Raw genomic sequence first — 20,206 nt, forward strand, 5'->3', positions numbered from 1 at the left:
TAAATCTTAAATATTACAAATAACGTTTTTAGTACAAATTGCACGGTGTTTCACTGTGGCTATCAAGTCGGAACCGAATGATGAAATGTTACAGGCGGCGGATTCCGCGGAGGGGAAATTTCACGGGGCAACGCCTAGCCCGGCGCGCGGACACGCTTATTTCCGAGAGAATCTAAACAAAATTGCATAGTGGGTGCCGCATTATGCACCCACGCGGCACGCGAAACCGCCAGTCGTCGAAATTACCCTTCGCAATCATTTCTTTTGTCGCCTGTCCGGTGAATGGGCAACGCCATCAGTTCCATTGAGATTCCATCTACAATGATTTTCTCTACCTCCTATACAAATTTAACAATTTTATGTAAGAATATCAAAGCTTGTGCGAAATGGATGTATATACATCTTAGATTTGTTTTTAATACAAACTCGACTTACCGAAGTTCATAAATCTTTTGCAATTAAAATGAAAGAAGGACGTTCAGTGATTTAAAATATAGGCGAGAAATGCTACGAGAAGATATCCACGTTTCCATCTCGCGGCTGAGAATTAAGAGGCGCAAGTGTAGGTGTGAAGCACGTCGAAGTGAAAAATCACCGCATTTTCACGCTTTTTTCCCAACGCATTACTCCTTGCTGAAAAGCGTCGGCTTAATTGTGAACACTGGAGGAAAATATGTAAATCTCTGCTGAGAGATGAATATTTTTTTTATCTCTTGCTTGCAAGTTAAATCCACTGGTTATGTGATTTCAACATGAAAAAATAACATTCACGATTTTATTTTCGTGTTCCATTTGCTATAAATAATTGCACAAGGTGATTCGTTGTAAAATACGTTTAACTTGTCAAGAAATAAAAGTTTAATTGTAGCGGCCCTTGTTTAAAAGTTTTAGATTCCTCGTCCTTCGACTACAGACACAATGTCTTATCGGATGATTCGACAAAGTCGATATAAAAGAATGAGGGGGGGCAGGAGGCGGGGTTTATCTTTGAACTGCACGTGATTTCAATTCCACCGGCGAAAAGAGACGTCCGCATACGTGCGCGTTAAACTTCCCTAAAGTACTTCGAACTTTTCCCTTCGCAGACAGTTATTTCTATTTCCAAATAGTGTCGTTCGAACATCTGATGGAATCGAGAAAGGAACCAATCTTCGTGAGAGACTTTATCTTCCCCTTTGAGTTTGACTCGTCCTTTACGACACGTGCATTTTTTATACGTTTGTTCAAAGTTAAACTTCTTTTAATAAATAAGCAGTTACGTTTGGAAATTTACCTTTTCATTGACTGTAGACTTCTACGTAACATAAGATATTTCATAAAGTCTTCATATAAGTATTTAACCGTATTTTTGTCAAAAGTATTGCGGGAAAAACCGTGACGCTAGTTTTTCTTTTTTATAAATGCATAAAACCTGGAGCAGTGAGTATATTTTGGGACGCATCAGAATGATTAAAAATTGCGAAATGCAGCGGCGCGTTTCCGTTTGATGCTTACCACGCGAATGGCACGATGAGAAAAAGGAGAAGGAAACTGACCGAAAGGAGGAGGCTGGCGCGCGTTAGTTATCTGCTGCTGAGATTCAAAGTCATGCAAATAGAGAAAGGGTTGGCAGAGATACGGCGGAGGTGGGAGAAGAGAGAAACGGGCGAAAAAGATACGCGCGGTCGTGTAGCGTGTTTGCGTCTCATCGCCGTCAAAAGGGACGAAATGAATGCCCTTTCTTTCGGTCTCAAGGTACGACCGTTGACAACGCGAACGCAGTTGTTGAAGAAAGTTCAAGATGAGACACGCATTTTATCTAGCGAAATCGGGATAAACTACGTTTTGTGTGCTCTCTTAGATGTCTGAAATAAAATCTGACTAGTACTTAAATCTTCAAACTTAATAGTTGTCGCTGTTAACTACCGTGTGAGAGCCGAACACCTCTAACAGGTATGAATGAAACACTCAAGCGTTAAATGATAAGCAAATATTAGGCATCAGGAGAGGTGTGAAGAGGTAGAATAATTATGGTATATATGTGTGCACGTACACGTATTGACTTTGAGTCATTTAGCGTACGGCTGTATTAATTTGAAAAATATGATACAACGGTTTATAGAACCAGGAGCAAAAATCAATATTGTTATTATACAAATCATTTTTCGTTGGATATTTCTCTCTAATTTATTTATAAATATCTAGTTTATGTAACTGGAGCGAGCAACCGTCCCCTAGAAAATATTCCATATTTTCCTTGGCTCGAGGCATTGCACGCAGCAATTACGGAGACCTTTTTCCTCTTCAAATGAAAATAGAAGGCCACGAAAGAATGAAGTGAAAAAAAAAAACGAAACTTCATCGTTATACACGTAGCATACGCAATTACGCGGTTGTTCAGTGCCGGAAAGTAATTTCGCCATGAGGACAGTTTAACGACGAATATTAATCAACTCGCTAACCAGGGATACCTACTCATACACGCGCACACGATTTTTATCTCTGGCTCTCCCCTCGGTGAACTCTTAAAGACATGTCACTCTTTGGTAACGCGTTTTTCTGTTCGAGCAATGAATCGTCGGAAACGACGGCCCACCCTTTGACCCCGCTCGACTTTCGCAAATATTGGAGTTATGCTCTAGAAATAAGCCGAGTCCGTTTTGTACGAACGGAGAGCCAGAAGCACGCTTATCTAACGTTGTCCAACTTCGCGAAGATCTCAAACAAGATAGTAAAAGCTTTTCAGCGTACAATGCCATTACAACGGCGACGAAAACACCTTTCGGGCATCCTTTCGTCTCCGGCGAATCCCATTAGCCGTACAATGACTTAAGAAAGTTCATGCTAGATCCCTTAAATTTTTATGCAAAATAAAACATTAAAAAAGTCGATTTCACATAAAGATTTCTTTTATCGTTTATTCACTGTAATATTTATATTTGCAATACATGGTTTTATGTATTAGGGTTGATATTTTTTATACATTCCATTTTTTCATAAAAGTAATAAAAAAAATTGTGAAATGCAATGATCTCTATCGCGGTGTATCTGATAGAATATAAAATTGCTTGTAGAAGTTGCTAATACTAATGATCAGATACTTTTCTGAGTTACTGTATTTACTGTTACTTCCTTGTTTCGTTCGGATGAGTTCTTAGGGCGCTGTTTCGTCCTGTAAATTAATTTAACCCCCTCGTCGCGTAGTTTCACGGTTCCTTCCGCTCTCCCAAAGGAGAGGATGAAAACGCCCAGGAATGCCTCGTTGAAGCGCGAACAATAGAATCGTATCTGGGGAACTTAATTGTTTCGTACGTTCGGACCCTGCGCGTGTTATTGTTGCCACCCCGGTGTCTCTTAATTGTGCATCCTCTCGTTCAATAAAGACCGAATAAAATTATCATTTCGTGCCTTTCTCTCGACATTGGATTTCTGAACACTACCTCTTTTACTACCAGAATATTTCCAACAGAGCAACTTATTATTAACTAAATAGATGACAGATATTATAGAGGGTGAGTCGCCTAAAGCAAGTCACCTGAATAACTACTACATTTTCTGAGATAGGAAGAAATGTTTCGAAGTTGTCTGGTTTCGAGGGACATATTATGTAGTGTACATAATTTTTCTACATTTGGAGATGCTTAAGAGATTTGAAAGTCAACTTTCTTTTTTTAGATAGGATGAGGTATATTTTTATATATTAAACGATGCAGATATTTTTTATCAAAAAAGTACTAATTTATGTACGTTGAGAAGCTAGTTTAGGAGGTATTGCAATTAAAATTTGTATGTAGAAGTTATTCAAGTGGCTTGTCTTAGGCTGTGTAGTACATATTTTAATTAAAATAGTATTGTATCCCGTCAACAATTTTTAATCATAATATTTGATGACATTTTAACAAGTAAAGAGAAACTTCTTGTATCATTACCCACAATTTACGCTGCTTCGCGTAAGTACATATGAGTCAGCAACGCGATACGTTCTAAGCGATTTATTTCCTGGCATTTGTAAAGTCATTCAAAATACGCGTAACCAATTCTATTAATAAATATTTTATTACGTCTCATTTACTATCTTTCAACTTAAAATGTCTGAAATGCCAAAGAGTGATACGTTCAATTAATATAAAAATTGAAATTCAGAATAAATTATTATACAATGTCTCGTTAGCAAATTGTATTATAAACGTTGCCTGGGAGTTTCTTATCCTATAATTGTGCACGTAGCATTCTATGGATTCCTGTAAACAATTTTGTTCCTATAGTCGAATTTCATCGATCGGACCCGGATATCTAGTTCTGATAACGCGTTTTGCGGCTTGATTCCGATCATTTCGCGGTCTACGACCGGCGGTCTCGTAATTACACGACCGAACGGGCACGCAAGAAGTCGAGTAGGAGACGCGGTGATTCTGCGGCGGAATATAGGAAGAGAGAGAGAAAATGAAGTGCCCCCATCGTACCGGTCAGAGCTGATATTCATCAAAGTCAGTGATTCAATTAAGCGACTGGGATCATTTCCAGAGGGGCATTTCTATGATGCACCCTACGGGAATTGACGGTGACAGGGAAGGCCGGTTGGAGAACCGGAGGACAACAAGCGAAAGAAGTACCGACGGATGGAGGAAATTCTTGATGCAAATTCGATTTCGCGCGATGAGTTGCGTAGACGTTGAAATCTCCGGTTTACCTAAAATTGAATTTTATCTTATTTTGGTCATTCTTTTTTCATCTACTACCTTCGTAACTCGATTACTTCTACTACAGTTCATTCGTCAAGATTTAAAATTTTATTCCTGAAATATGTTTCATAAAATGAAAATAATCTAATTTCCTTACGCCTATTCTAAATGAACGATGAAGCTTTTGCTCCTTTGTTATGGCAACGCGTGCGCGTGAATCCGTACAATTGCGCTTGAATCGGATGAAGGTAAAAGGAAAGAAATGAGGAAAGGAGGAAGAAGAAGCAGGGTACAAAAAAAGGGACGGCCGTAGCGACGAGTCGTGCGTACGTAGATTACAGGATGAACGTGCTATCGTCCTTTTCCTCCTGGCGTAGATAATGCGTGCGAGCATCCGGAGCCGGCGGAGTGAATGCGTGTTACCGGACGATTTGCTTAATGCGTACCTTGAAAATAAATCGGGAACGTGTTCCAGGGCGAACGCGCATCAAACGCAGTCGTACATATTATGTGCGCTCGTATAAAGAAGACGTATGGAATTACGTAACGAGGAAACATTAAATATTTGTAACTCATTATAAACATTAACCGGTTATACGATTTTTTTAGAACGGTTTAATCGAACATTTTATGAAACAGGAAATATGATATACTCATCTTATTTCTGATAACCAGTTAATCGAACGATTTTAAATATTTTTTTAGCGGAACTCGGGGATTACGACCCAAGACGACATTCCATGGGTTACGTTACCGAATTTCGGTTCTTAGCCAATCAGACTACCGAACTGGAGAACCGTATAGTGGAACTTCACAAAACTCTCGTGTACGTGCAAACATTTTGCTCTCTTTTTTCTTTGTTATCAAGGGAACCGTATTTATTGTATAAAACGTTGAATGAACAATCCGGAGTCGGAGTGAAAATGGTCTCGTTTTTTAGAGGACAATTACCATCCGCCGCGGAGCTCAATTACTTGGACAAGGTGAAATGGTTGGAAATGTATGGCGTCGATTTGCATCCCGTGCTGGTAGGTAGTCTCATAAAGTTCTCGAGTGAATGTCGTGTCATAGCGAAACGCTACAATATTTCTGGAAATACAGGGCGAGGATAGTGTGGAATATTTTCTGGGTCTGACGCCGAGCGGAATTATTTTGTTGCGCAACAAGACCAAAGTAGGGAATTACTATTGGCCACGAATTAACAAGATCTATTACAAGGTAAGCAAATTATTCATTTATAAATGAGATTGTGTAACTCATATTTAATATTGAGAAGGAATGTCTTATTCACTAATTAACTAAATATTATATTGTCCTCTGTACAGGGTGTAAAGAAATGTTTGACCTCGGTAACTATAGGCGTATTTTATATTTTTGGCTCGGTGAAGATCTGTAAAAAAAAGTTACAAAATTGTTCTTGATCTTAAATTTTAAGGTCTAAGTTTTGGTATATGTCGTAAATTTTTCAATTCTTTCACAGTTCTTTTATCCCCATGACGCGCATAAAACAAGGCAATAAAACAATGCTTGAAATTAAAGGATTTTGCGTTAACTTTTTTTCCACAGATCTTCACCGATCCGGAAACTTATAATACGCCTATGACTTCCAAGACCAAATACTTCTTTACACCCTGTACATCCAGTATAACATGGAACCAGCAGAATCTACTGCACGCAGTCAGTATATCCGGGATTATCTATTTTTCAGGGTAGATACTTTATGCTGAGAGTCAGCGAGAAGAATTCTGAAGAGAGGACTCATGGTTTCGAGACCCCGTCAAAAGGTGCCTGTAGACACTTATGGAAGTGTTGCCTGGAACACCAAGCATTCTTCCGGTTGATGGCCACGGGGCCGCCACCTTTGAGTCCGTACTCCCGTTTCCGTTCGTACAGTCCTCCATCCGGGTTCGAGAAGCACACGCTAATTCGTCGGAATCCACCACCGATTTTCCAAAGGACACCCAGCCGCAGGGCGCAGCGTCGCGTGGTCGAGGGACAAGAGATGGTCGGATCTTTCGTCGAGACACCCGCGACGGTCAACGCGAATCCGAACAGCAACCCGACCCCAGGGAACGTTCTGTGCGGTGCACAAACCGTGAGACAGGCGAACAACTCGAGTCCCAGGAGTACCAGGAGCGCCCCTTGGACTCAGAGTCAACCTCGAGGTCTCTACACTTCGTCTAGTCCTCGGTCCGTCCGCTCCGCGGGAACGGCACCAGCAGTGAGTACTTCAACTCTTATATCCATTTTGAAATAATAAATATGTTGTATATGTTTGATGAATAACATTCGGATGTAATGAAATGCATGTAAAATTCGCTTATGCATCTTGCTATTCGTCTTGCAGCTCTTGAGCAGACTCCAACGGCGGAGCAGCTCTGTGGAGAGCCAAAGTTCGGGGGACAGCCACAGCCGCGGTGGTCATCGCAGAAGAAGCCATAGTCATAGTCATCGAAGGCACAGCCGTCATTCCGATTGCGAGTCCGAGCTTTCTAGAGGCTCGGACACCAGATCGGGTCATCGAAAGCATCGCCGGAAGCATAGAAGCTCTCGTTCGTCTAGGTAATATATTTCATTTGAGAAACTAGCCTGATTTTAATTATCCTCTAATATAAATTCAGTTAAGATCATTCTTTGATATGCGCTTGAATAATTTTGTCTCATGACTCAATTCGCGTTAATCAAATAAATAGAATGAGGATTGAGTACCGTAAGAATCTATTTGACTTATTCAACCTCGTTATGCGCTACCGAGTATGAAGACAATTAAGCGTTCAAGCTGCTCTAATCTAATTGGTAATTAATCGACGTAATAAAGGCTCCTTAGACAGCGATGCGAAAATGGAACGACCCGTCGGAACGTCTTGGCTCGGGTTCGTCGACCGTGATGAGTACGGGAAAAGAAACACCCTCGTAATACTCATTATACTCTCACGGTAGGGTACATAGAGCGCGTAAAGGTGATAATTATTTTAATGACGACGCGCCTGGGAAGTATCAACCTCGACCTAACGAAATCTTCGCCACGTTTTCAATGAAGAAAATCGCGAGCGGAATGGTTTTTACCATCATTTAGAATAATACGCTCTCGCGGATATCTCCGACTTTATAAATTGCTGGATGCGTACATGTTTAAATCTTTTCAGACACGAATTGGTGGACTCCGAGCCGCAATGGAGGGAGGCGCAGAAGCGGAAGGGCGAAGGAGTTCAACGAGCCGTGGTAAGTTTGAATAATAACGCCAAGTTTTTTGTAATTCTCCTGCTTGTACGTCTGATTTCTATTTTTTGATACCGACCGTGCTTAATACGATGGATATTTCAATAGGTGAGCCATACGGAACCGAGAAGGCGGCACAGAAGTAGACATCGAAGTCCCTCGCAAAAGCAACTGCCAGACGAGCTTAGGAAGTAAGTCTTCTTTGCAAAATTATAACAACGCTATTCTTTCAGGAATATATTGGAATCTATGAAAGATGTGCATATGGATTCAACACTTCTAATAAGGATGCTTCGTATGCGCTAACATTAATGACAGCGGAACAATGAAACAATGGTTGGATTTTTCAGACACTTGGAATTTGGGCTCGTGGATACTACCGGGATGAGCGAACAACAACGACGGGAGATACCGTACACGGTGGTTCAATCGCAAGCGGCGCAACAGTGTAACCTACAGTCTAGCAATTCTCGATTGGACGACGCAGAGTCGTCGTCCCTGCCTAGGTACGATGATCTCAAGACGGCCTGCAACGTCCACAGTCATCCTCCACAGCTGGAGGATGAGACGGGATCCGTAGTCATTGTTTGAAAGTTTTCCTCTTTGCATGCGGTGTCCTCTCTTTTTTTTTTTGTTTAATTTATTTAGAGCATGTACGTGTCTTTTTTTTACGTTTTATAAGCATGCCCTGTATTATTTATTTGAAGCATGACAGGACCGTCTCTAATAAATCGATGAAATTAACAGGCTTTGTCGCACATTGTTTATTTTATTTCCTGGCTGGCACCTACACTGATGCTTCTCTCTATTCCGCGGATTTGCTACCCCGTGAATTGCTGTACGTTCTAAGAATAAAAAGAATTGTAGTGCGTGTTTTTGTTTTTCTGTGTTTTATGTATTTCTTATGTGGTTTAATGCATTGTGTTTAATCGTTAAGTAAATGTGACCGGTATATGGGAGCGACGAATAATTGAAATTGAAAGTTTTCGTTGTGCAAGTTTATTCGAATCCCCCAATTCCTATCGATCCACTCGTAGAACAGACGTGTTACAAATGTGTATGCAATAGTGATCGACGAATGGAAAAACTGTATTGCAAATAAACATGAAATGTGTATCGCTAAGGAATGTAATACATAATGCGGCTCGTAGTGTACGTATTAACCCATGTTCTCGACTAAAACGCATTCAAGTACGTATCGATGTCGGGATGATAATGGTGCCCGATCAGGGATACGCTTGAAACTTGTGATGTCCCAAAGAGATTGTCAAGGAATCACTTTCAGAACGATCGGATCCGCCGGGAAAAGAAACAGAAGAATGATACAGCATTGTCGCGACGGGAGTTATAACTTGCCGCCGACCCGGCCGAACCAGCTTGAGGCGAGGTACTACGACGGTAGTAGGAGCGAGTGCAATGCGAGGAGGGACTTTTATTATACTCGTAACAACAGAATATTGATAGGAAGTAACGTGGACAGCGGTCTCGGGGAAAGTACACCGCAGGAATTTTCAAGCTGCTGCTCAAGTTCCGCGGACAGCGCTAAGCCTACACGTGTAGTACGTATTTTTTTCTTCGCTTTCCCCCCTCATACGGCGTCTCGCCCAGTTCTCAAGTGGAGCTCATTATTTTCTACTTCGTATAGTTTATTTATTAAAAACATAATAAATAGACTGAGGATTTTTACACATTTATGATATCCATTTAAAATTGATTAAATAGCTTTCGATGTTTTATATATTTTTATAGATTACATGCAGTCTTCATATAGTCTGTACGTTCATTTATTCTATAAATGCATAAAGTCCGCAGTCTGGTAATGAGTATTACTTTGCTTCAAGTAGTTTAAGCTTATCGCTTCCAAAAGAGAAACGGATTATTGTAATTTTAAATGATAGTTCCAAATTGCCCTTATTGAGATTGCACTTATTATAGGTCAGCCTCTAGACACGCTAAGCGCTTTTACAAATATGTGGGCTTGCTATTTCCTCCTCTACTAGTTACAGCATTTTATTATATTAGTTAATTTTTCTTCTATTCCTACGTAAAGAAAATGCTGTCGCTAGAAACTGTAGTGTGTTGAATCGTCCAACCTTCTGCGTAGTAAATTAGTAAAATAGTTTTGTTTGGTATAGCCGCAAATGCAATTAGCGGGAGAGGTACGCTATGAACTGTCTTCAAATCAAGAAATCTACCCTCCTGTCGATACTACTCTGGACGCTGTTCTTCAGCCCATTATATCGTAAGTGCTTCTTTTCATTGCTTCGTGCTTTCTCTCTTACGATAATATTTAGTAAACGATTAAAATTAAGAGTTTGGCTTTATTAATAACAACTAATGCACCGTACACGCTGCTGTTACATACATACAGACATACACGTACATACAGTTACACTTTTGGAAAAGTTTGGTAGTTCTTCTTTAATAAATTTCAGTGATCATTAAACAGTGGGTATTTATACAATATAAAACATTTAATGTATCAGTTTAAAATGTGTTTCAAATAAACATTTATTTCATTATTAGAACAGTGAAATATGCATTCAGCTTTTGGTACTTCGTAGTTTTGCACATTACACGTAACGTTCATAATTTTTGGCAATTCTGGTTTAAGTGCCTAAAATCCGCTGTTTAGTGATCATGTTTGTTCGATTTCTTGTATGGTTTATTTGTTTCGAAACGGATTACTTTACGGACAAGTCTGTGATACATTTGAATTTGTACTGTTTCAGAACTTTAACAAGGAGGCAACGGAACCGGCCGAAATAAGCATGAAGCTTTAAAATAAATAGAAAATAGATGTTCATGCACATATTGTGTATTTAAGAAAGTTTTTTATACCTCATTCTCAAATTAAATATCTATAATCCCCTCAGTCACTGAATCTTATGAAATGGAACAAGATAAACAATGAATTAAATGCGCAGCACTTTTACATTCCTTCGTTTAAAAAAATGTTTCCCTACTCTTATCTAGTCCTTATGTTTAACTTTCCTTGGACGCCATGTGCCTCATCAAGTTTCCTATAAATTTCTCCATCTTCTTTAAGTCCTGTGCTATCTCTGTTTTGTACTGTAGACACTGTCAAAGAAGATTATAAATGTATTATTTAAATGAACTTATAAGAGTTATAAGGTAAGTTACATAAGGATAAATGCATACTGTACGATTGTCTGTAAGCTTTAGACATAGGACACCTTTATTGTGGCAATATTTCATTGTATACCGAGCCTGAAACACACAAAAATAATAAATTATAAACCTAACGACTATTCAAATAATTTATGAATTTCATCCGTCTCTACGATACTATTACTTCTACACACGGCTCAACGTGAAAATAAGTATTTGTACATAGAATGCAGTTTTCTCGTTTATGAATCGACGAAAGTAACGCAAATTTACATTTCCTAACAGAGCTTCAAGTAGTATTTAAATATTTACATACATGACATGTCACGCTGTCACGTCTTGGTTAAGGTTTAGAACTCATCGAAATTTGTTACATTATTGAATGAAATTGACGTATTTATCGATTCAATTTTAAACTACAGACGATTCCTTACGTCCCGTATCGGAAATAGAAATAAATTAATGTTAATTCGAACGAAACGTACCTTCATCGGATCTTGGAGATATAACCTCTCCGCTCCCTTCTCGAATTCTTCCCACGAACTTAAATACGTCATTTTTTACGTACTACAAGGAATTCTATACAAAGAATATTGCACTATTCTTATTCAGAATAAAAAACCGTATTCAACGCATTGCCACGATAGCTTTATCCATCAACACGCAAGCGTGATGTACCAGACATATGTCTTGTTGGAACGATTGGAACCGTTGGAACCGGATGAGAGAAGCACGGAAAACGGTGGGAAACAGACGTGCGTATGAAACATGCGCGGAGTTGTAAAACGAAGGAAACAATTTAGTTTGAAGGGTCAGTAAACGAATCTATCTAAAAATTCGTGTAGTTTCGTTCGATTTTAAAAAAGTTATTCAGTTCTAAAGTGTCGGTTCTGTTTTGATCTTTGATGTATGAAGAAAAAGATGCTGTGCACTTTTTAATACGTGTCAATTTAATTTGGTGAATCGTTCGGTATAAATAAATAACGTTACAAAATAAAATAGCATTAGAATTCACAATAAAAGAAAACTCGTTGAGAGGCACAATATTTAAGTATTGTTATAAGCGTTCTGTTATAGAAAAAGTTTTATCACACATGATGAAAGATAAAAACAATTGTGAATGAGCAATTATCAATACGGCAACAACAACATTTCATAGCTGTCCATGAAGAGGTAAGTTGTATGGAATGTCGCAATTATGATCCATCTGGACCACTAACAATTAATACATATTTTTCTGATTCTTAAAATCATTAATACTTCTACGATAAAATGCTGAGCCACAAATACACAGACGTCATTTGTACTCTGATCAGTGATACATTTAACTTGAATCTTCGAATTAATATCTTCGTAATTGCAAAAAGTATTAAAACTGTCAATCAAAAACCCATTATAAAATCTTATGTCCATAATGCTGTCGGCATTATGCCTTCAACTGTTCCAGCAGCCGGCTTCAGATCCTCGTTACATAAAAAGTTCAGTGGCATGTTCACCAAGTGCCCCTGTAATTTAGAAAACATGCAATAGTTAAAATTTATTAATTTATAGCTTGGGACAGTGTCTACCCCGTAATCGAGCATTGAACAAATCAGGCATATAGTTATTACTATTTTCGAGTCTTGTTATTCTAAAGAAAACTAACGCCCTGAAAAACAGGTCGAGAATTGTTGTCCCAAGCTGTACTTGTTAACATTTGCCGAGTTGATTATACCTTAATCTGTTCGACCATTTCTTGAGCTAAAAGTGGATTCGATAAAGAAAGTGGTTCCTCGTCTTGGTATTGCTTCAGCATAGAAAAGTTAACAACTTTGTCTGTAGGAATACAGTGAAACACTTCCTCATAGATGTTAGTGTTCTGAGCACTCCTGGCGCACCATACATCTTTATAGAACGATCTTTTAATTATATCAGTTATATCTATATCCTCGTTTGTCTTTAACAATCCCAAATGCTCAGACACTAATTGTTTCCGTAACGATCCTGCGAATTTACCGCAACGAAACGGTATATCGTTCATTCTACCATCTTCAAATTCTTGATCCTGTAAGCATAAAATGATGTTAAATAATAAAATATTTAAAGATTTTATATAATTGAATCGTAATAATAATAATTACATGAATTATAACTGCGATTTCACTATCCCTCGTCGCTACCATACTTCGATCGTTAATATTAGCGGAACCACAGATGACTGTATTATCATCAACAATTAGTAGCTTGCTGTGAACATAAATTAGTTCCGTGACTAATGATCCATTCAACATCGCGTGGGACCTTAATCCATGGAATGTGATGTACTCGCTAGGATCCTCTATTCCCTCGTCCATCAATCGATTCAGGATAGCATCTTTACCTCTGAAAATAAAACGCTCCCAATTAATTCTTTTTCGACTGATAAAATATGCAAGCTTTCTTACACATAACATTATTTTGAATGATTATTTTCGAATAATGTCTTCAGTAGATATTTGGTTTTAATAAAGAGATCTCTAGCAATGTCTGATTGTCAAATACCTGGATATAGAAGCGTAATTCCAGTGTGTGATTGCGCGTAGAGCAGTGCCGGTCGGGCCTCCAACTTCGCCCTCGAAACCAGGTAATAAAGGCATTATCACGAATACTCTGAACACAGCACCTTCTCGATGTGCCCTTAAAATTCGTTTTAACAATGTCTCTCCTATACGATTCTTCACTGCTGTCCGTTCCATGGATGCGAGAGTTATGAAGAATTGGTTTTCAATATAAATATATCTAAAAAAAGAATGTTATACGGTTCATCGTACAATTACATCAATTCTTCTAAAGGATTTTTACCTCTCTGCTTTACTGATTGCTTCAATGTAAGCTTCCTGTATACTTCGTTCCAACGTTTCTGAATCGAGAAAACCTGCAGACCAAGAGCTAACTGATCTCAATACTTGGCACTTAACATTGTGTACAGCAGTCTTCTCAATGAAAGGTACAGAGATGTTACAATCTCTATAGGACTTTGGAAGCAAGAATGGATAACACGAGTTCAATTTCGCCTTCTCCAACTGCAGATACAAATTGTATACATTAAACATCGTTTCTAATAATTGAATTAATGAAGACTTACTTTAATTGCGTTCCAGCGTTGTATAAAGTGTCTCGCAACATCTCGAGCTGCCGCGCCTTGCACCATGACTCCTATATCGTGCCAAGGCATTCTAGGAGTATTGCTTCTGTCAACTAAGTCTTGATAAGGTTTTTCGAGATCATTGAAATCTTTCACTATGAAATTCACGTAATCCTTGCCTAGCCAAAGTTTGGCTATTCCAGAATAATCTGAAGCTACATCTTCGTCTAAACTGTATGCCAAAGACGATCTAGTTTCGATCAGAGTTTGTTCTGTATCGCTGAAAATGTATTATCGATATTAATATACATATTCTTTAATTCATATTGTACATATTATCAACATGTAAATTTACTTGTCCTTTATATCTTCTTCGTCGCTATTTCCTTCGTGCGGATTATAAACCATATTAATCAACTCCTGCCTTTTCAATTTAATATTATGTTTCACTTTATCTACGGTATCTTTCGCCATGCCAAATAGATTCTTGCGCTCTGTAGTTGGGGTATCGCACTTCATGGTATCTGGTTCTTCCATTGATTGCATGAATAATAAATCACCGGGATTTAATTGTGGCAATGCTAAAGGCATTGCTCTCATTGGCCTACAAAATTATAAATTTAATTCAAAGATTGAAAGTAAGGAGCTTGTAAGAAATATAAAGATAGAAACTTACAACATAGGAATAGATTTCGTGGTGGCCATTACAATCGTGTTCGTTGCAATTGCCAGTGATAATAAAACACCTTTATTGATAGTGGCATTCGACACTTTTTTACTGCTTGTATTAGTAAATTTACTTTTGTGAGGAATATATATACTAGATTGGTGGGTGCTTCCTATAACAAAGTATAAAGTGTATTAATTAAATACAAAAACCGCTATTTTTCGGAAACCGTACATGATAGAACATTCGTGCTTCCGGATTTGTTTTTGGCATGAGAAACTCTATAAGAACCATGTAGTGGATATTGCAAAAAAATTCTGCGTTGTACATTGTTATTAAAAGCATTAAGTTTTTTCACCTACCCAGATCTATTAGTCTATGTTCGTTATTATCCCATCGCCCGTAACATAAATCAATACCACCTAGAAAAGCGATGCTTTGATCGACGACTACAATTTTTTCATGATGTGCCCACAGAAATACACCAACTCTTGCATGATCTGGATGACGCAACACCTTTATATTGTCAGGACATTTTTCAATTAATCGTTTTTTGCTGTAGTAGCTATTTATACCGAGCGCAACTTCTACTTCCTTGTAGATCANGATTTAAAGAAAACAGCTGCACCCCCTTTTACCTTGTTGCTTTAATCAACGTAAATCTACCGAGCTACCTACACCCTACGTCTCTGTTTTTGTAATTGCCGCAATTCTTTCGCGTGTAACTTACGTGAATGTGTTGCAGATACAAGTAAGTACTGGGACGGTCCTACCTGAAACATAAATTACGATCATTTACTTACTCGTGGCTTGCTAACTTCTGTTTTATATCAAGTACACGTTTCGAATTATTCAGTAAGTGATCTTGTGAACGACTTGAGAAGAAACGAAAAAGAACATTGTGCTTGTTAAGCTTTTATGAATGAATTATTTTAACATAAATTGAGAGGAAGTGAAAATTCAATTAGGAAAAGGAAGAGCATGCATGTAAAGTGGAAAATGTTCAGGGCGTGGTAAATAATAACGAGGTTGACGAAGAATGGCCAGCTGGCTGGCGTCACTGCTATCAAACGGCAGTAACAAACTACCGGCGGCGCGGTGTGCGTAATTCTTTACCGGAGAATTACACTGCAACGCGAGGAAATTGAAAATCGATCCTCGGAGCCGGTCCAAGGTCGATCTTTCCCATTACGTACGCTTCATCCTTGTACGAAACAGTAACAATAAACGACTCATCCTCTCGATTGAATTGAATCATCCTCTAACATACTTTCCCAATTTCTGTGTCACTGAATCGATGGAAGACATTTTTATTTTCATTGTCTCCACTATCAGAAGGTTAACTCATTTGCAAAGTTTCAAACGAGTATCACTATAATCATAGCCAGACTGATCTTAAATATAAGGTTCGCACGCAGTTGACACGTGTTTCGAGTTTGCCCTAATTCCGCGTTATTTTTTCGAACCAGTCGTTCCGGGAAAGATCGCGGACGAGATCCCATGGGGTCGTGGAATAGCTATCGTCGTCGCGACGATACCCTACCTACGCGGGATGATGGAGTGCCGTCAATAACATCGGCCGTCCGGGAGTGTACTTTTATCGGCACTCGACCCGAAAATATCCCCCGCGCCTCGCGTAAACGACGGCCACCTCCCGCCCCCGGCCTGTATCCCAACATTTAACTTATTGATCAACCAAGAAGCAATAAATAGAGGCACCGCGGGACGCGCCACGAGCCTGATTAAACTTCACCTCGCCGCTAATGCTTTATAAATAGGCGATGACTCCTCTCCCTCTCTCTCTCGTCCTGACCATCTGTCTTTTTCTCCTTTGTTCTTCTTATGCACTTGCTCGTGAGACGAATGGCGCCACACTGTTGCAAGGGGCTGCGTATTTATCGTGGACTCGTCGCATTCTTCTATTAATTATGCTCGCACGTTGTAAAATTTCAGAAATTATTGTTACAATTCGTGGAGGCGTTCTATCAATCGTGCATTGCAATTACAGTTTTGTTTAACCACACGGAATTAATAGACTGCGGATTTTTACGCATTTATAAGAGATACAAATGTGGTGTTTGAATATTGCATACGATTTATGATTGAAATGTTAAAAGCATTCATTCCCCGACGGTGTATTTCAAATATTCTATTTTACATAAAAATCCACAGTCTATTAATTCCCATTAATACTTACTGCTTTCCTTTCTAAAATTTTATCCAGTCGCCAATAATCGCAGTTCATGGCTGGCCTCTTCATATAAATCTCAGGTGACAGCCACCAATCCGCAATAAAAATTTCCTCTTTGGCTTTTTCTAACGCGTCTGCGACTGCGGACATGTAGCTCGATCCATCAACGAACCATGAAGCAGGTATATGAGAACGATAAGGGGCAAACGAACTGTGTGGATTCGTTTGTACGAAATCGCGACCTGCGATACGTAATTCATTAATTCAAGCCTTCTCTGAATTTTTCTATTCGTACCTTCTCTCTGGCTAACTTTCTGTATAAAGTCCATCCATTCTTTAGCTTGTCTTCTTGTCCAACATTTAATCACTATGTGCCTGCTGAGATTTACTATTTGCATGCCGTTTCTCATTCCCGTTGTGTACATGCCGAAACTGATTCCGAAACCATTATCCATCAGAATCACCGACTTTATATTACCGTCTTTGGGCCTAATGTAGGCAACGAAAGTTTCTTTAACGACGAGGTGTCGGGAATGCCATTTCCCGCATAGGGACGTGCAAAAATGATTACATCTAACGCAACACATGCCTTCGAGCAGGCCGCAGAAATTCCATCTGCTTCTCGCACCGGATCCAGTCCGTTTCAAAACGTTCCCCTCTTTACCCTTCATCCCTAAATCTTCTATGAATGATAAATACGAAACTTCCAAGAAATTGATCTGAAAGCATTTTACAATTTAGCACGTGTCCCACGATATGACATTGCAATAACTTACTGTTTCTGGATGGCGCAAGTAAATTTTTATTTTCAATAGATTCGTCAGGTACTCTTCTAATACTTTCTTCCTGTGCTCTAACTGTTCGTATGGTACTAGAACATCGGGCCTGTTTGGAAACCTGAAATGAAATTCATTTGAATAATTCATATTTAAAATATGAATTGATTGTTTCCATACCTTGGCAGTGCACCTCTACGACCCTTTCTCTCTTTTGATTCCTCCAAGCTTTTTAAGCTGATTCTCCTCTCCTTATGACTTTTTGTTGGGAATGGTATGTTTAAACTAGCACGGTATATTTTCAATTGATTATGCAAATACTGTATGTGTTTGTATCGTTTTTTAATCGTCCATGAGAAGGGGCCATGCCTGAACTCGATAGTGTACAAATTCGGATTGAGGGGATGCGTTGTGACACTACGTTCATTGTCTATGATGCTTACATGCACTTCCTCTCCAGGAATGAAAATGTTGTATTGCTGGGTTTTAAATGTTTTCGGTAATTCGTGTATGGCAGAGAAAGGTATCACGCCAAGACGTTCTAGTATGAACAAAGACAACATATGGATACGTTTCATCATAGTTAGAATGATGGACTGTTAAGTGGTACTAATAGAGTTCACAGAAAGTGGCAAACCGAAGTCATTAACTCACCTCTACTATCTATATCTTCTCTACCGTCCGCATTTATAGTGTCTTCATTTTCATTCGTAGTTATTTCCAGTGAATCAGGTACACCTAGTGCATCATCGAACTCAGAATCTGGAGTGATCACATGCTCTGCAGTATAAGTTTGAGTCTTTCCATCATTAGATGTATCGTCGCACATTGTTACTAATATGTTGCAGATATATCAGTAAATAACTGAATGTATAATGTTAAGTGAAACTTTTGACACAGTATATAGTTTCCCAATTTGTATTACACAATTTTATGTCATGATTAAAAGAATCCTGTCTATGCATCTGATTTTTATTAATTATAGAATACAAATAATAATACAAATAATAATAGAGATTTGAAAAGCACGAAATAGTAGAGAGACACGTTAACACAGAAATGGATTATAAAGTAGTTATATGACAAAGAAACATGGATTTTCCTGACTCAGAAAATGATCTAACGTGTGAGGGAGGGGAATGGAACGTCGATTGCAGATCCACTTAAATTGTAATTCACCATAACAAGACTGAAACGAATTAATTCGCAGCTTCTTTCTGTCACTCTAGCTTGCGTTCAATACGTTGCGATTTTTACACGTTGCTCGTAACTGTAAACGATGGAACTGTTGATAACCGAGTTATAAGATTAAAATTGAAGAATGTTAATAAAAGGATACAATATATTCGTATATTTAATATCACATCACGACGTTAAGGTTATAAATATGAACGGCACTCTTTCCAAGAATAGTACTATAACAATGAATTTCGCATTGCATCGCAAGAGTTTGATATAAGTATCCCAGATAATTCCATTATCATTAGGAATTAACTATCGTATTTGATAAAAGCCGCGATCCAATCGTAACGCGTTTAATGTGTGACAGCTCACACGTTGTTGATCTCATAGATCGCATAGATCCTGTCGATCAAGGAACTACTGGCATTGTAGGAATTCTCTATTTTCTGTTCTGCACTTCCATGCTAAATTTTATTTTTTTATTCATCACATCACGAATAATATCTCTGTATTTTCTAATTACAGTTGCATTCTCCAATAATTTCCGTTTAAATATTTACTTGCTTCTGTTATTACGAGAGAGAGGTAGTACAATTTTTGTGATTAGTAGTTCGATGTGTTACACCATTTTACATGATTGATCTATAATAGACAAGAAAGTTATTGCCAAATACACCTGAGACAAAATTATGTTCATTAAAGGAAACATAATATTTGCAGGTAAGACTATTGTGGAGAATAAGTTAAATTATTCTAGTTGAGTGAGTAAATGACCAGAGGATGGTTGTATAAGCAAATAAATACTTTATTGTTCACGTACATATAAAACGACAGAATAGAATAAGGAAACAGAATAATAGTGCGAGGTTGCGTTTCACACCGATCGTTTTCAAGTAAAGATGATCGTTTCTCTGTTTTGTTAAAAATAATCTAGATTATTCACCGCGATAGTCCTGCCTGTAAGTATCATGTTTTCTTTAATGAACAAAATTTTATCTCAGGTTTCAGATGTTTTTGGCAATAACTTCCTTGTTCTCTTTATCTCTAATCTATATATTAGTTCATTTGAATTATCATACACGTGACTCAATATTTGATAAATAAGCGAATGTACAATTTGCATAAATTCAAAACTATTCAAGTACCTTTGAAATAGTATTCAAGTCTTTTGAATTCACTCTTGAATTTCGTCATAAAATAATAATTACTATCATTAGAATTGCTCAATAGTTGGTTAAAGTTGCATCTGGCCATCGTCAAAGATATCTTATCAAT

General features: G+C 38.3%; 3 protein-coding genes across 3 annotated transcripts in view; 1 reads left to right on the top strand and 2 right to left on the bottom strand.

The window, feature by feature from the left end:
• LOC108628896 (band 4.1-like protein 4) overlaps window positions 1-10,725 on the top strand; it is a gene marked incomplete at its 5' end in the record, with an annotated part of 21,909 nt that extends 11,184 nt beyond the window's left edge. Inside the window, 11 exons of the mRNA XM_018031125.2 lie at window positions 5,367-5,487; window positions 5,602-5,689; window positions 5,763-5,879; window positions 6,370-6,882; window positions 7,009-7,223; window positions 7,808-7,883; window positions 7,989-8,071; window positions 8,231-8,386; window positions 9,166-9,439; window positions 10,016-10,122; window positions 10,613-10,725. Of these exons, the coding sequence (XP_017886614.1) occupies window positions 5,367-5,487; window positions 5,602-5,689; window positions 5,763-5,879; window positions 6,370-6,882; window positions 7,009-7,223; window positions 7,808-7,883; window positions 7,989-8,071; window positions 8,231-8,386; window positions 9,166-9,439; window positions 10,016-10,122; window positions 10,613-10,649 (1,787 nt within the window). The remainder of the gene's footprint in view (window positions 1-5,366; window positions 5,488-5,601; window positions 5,690-5,762; window positions 5,880-6,369; window positions 6,883-7,008; window positions 7,224-7,807; window positions 7,884-7,988; window positions 8,072-8,230; window positions 8,387-9,165; window positions 9,440-10,015; window positions 10,123-10,612) is intronic.
• On the bottom strand, window positions 10,182-11,749 carry Srp9 (signal recognition particle 9). The gene is made up of 3 exons (XM_018031127.2): window positions 11,498-11,749; window positions 11,043-11,111; window positions 10,182-10,961 (listed from the first exon to the last, which is right to left on the bottom strand). The coding sequence occupies exons 1-3, from the start codon at window positions 11,567-11,569 to the stop codon at window positions 10,866-10,868; spliced, it is 237 nt and encodes a 78-aa protein (XP_017886616.1). The 5' UTR covers window positions 11,570-11,749; the 3' UTR covers window positions 10,182-10,865.
• A 192-nt stretch (window positions 11,750-11,941) lies between these two features.
• Pld (Phospholipase D) lies at window positions 11,942-19,380 on the bottom strand. The gene is given in 15 exon segments (XM_026816807.1): window positions 11,942-12,517; window positions 12,727-13,056; window positions 13,133-13,373; window positions 13,533-13,769; window positions 13,833-14,053; window positions 14,116-14,395; window positions 14,471-14,719; window positions 14,792-14,954; window positions 15,145-15,420; window positions 16,976-17,215; window positions 17,269-17,692; window positions 17,750-17,870; window positions 17,930-18,290; window positions 18,404-18,613; window positions 19,089-19,380. Coding segments are annotated over 14 exon segments (3,420 nt in total). The 5' UTR covers window positions 18,579-18,613; window positions 19,089-19,380; the 3' UTR covers window positions 11,942-12,415.
• Between the last annotated feature and the right edge of the window lie 826 nt (window positions 19,381-20,206).

This window comes from Ceratina calcarata, unplaced genomic scaffold (genome assembly GCF_001652005.2).
Source record: "Ceratina calcarata isolate Rehan_Ccalc_2016 unplaced genomic scaffold, ASM165200v1 scaffold547.2, whole genome shotgun sequence".
In the NCBI taxonomy this organism is placed as follows: Eukaryota; Metazoa; Arthropoda; class Insecta; order Hymenoptera; family Apidae; genus Ceratina; species Ceratina calcarata.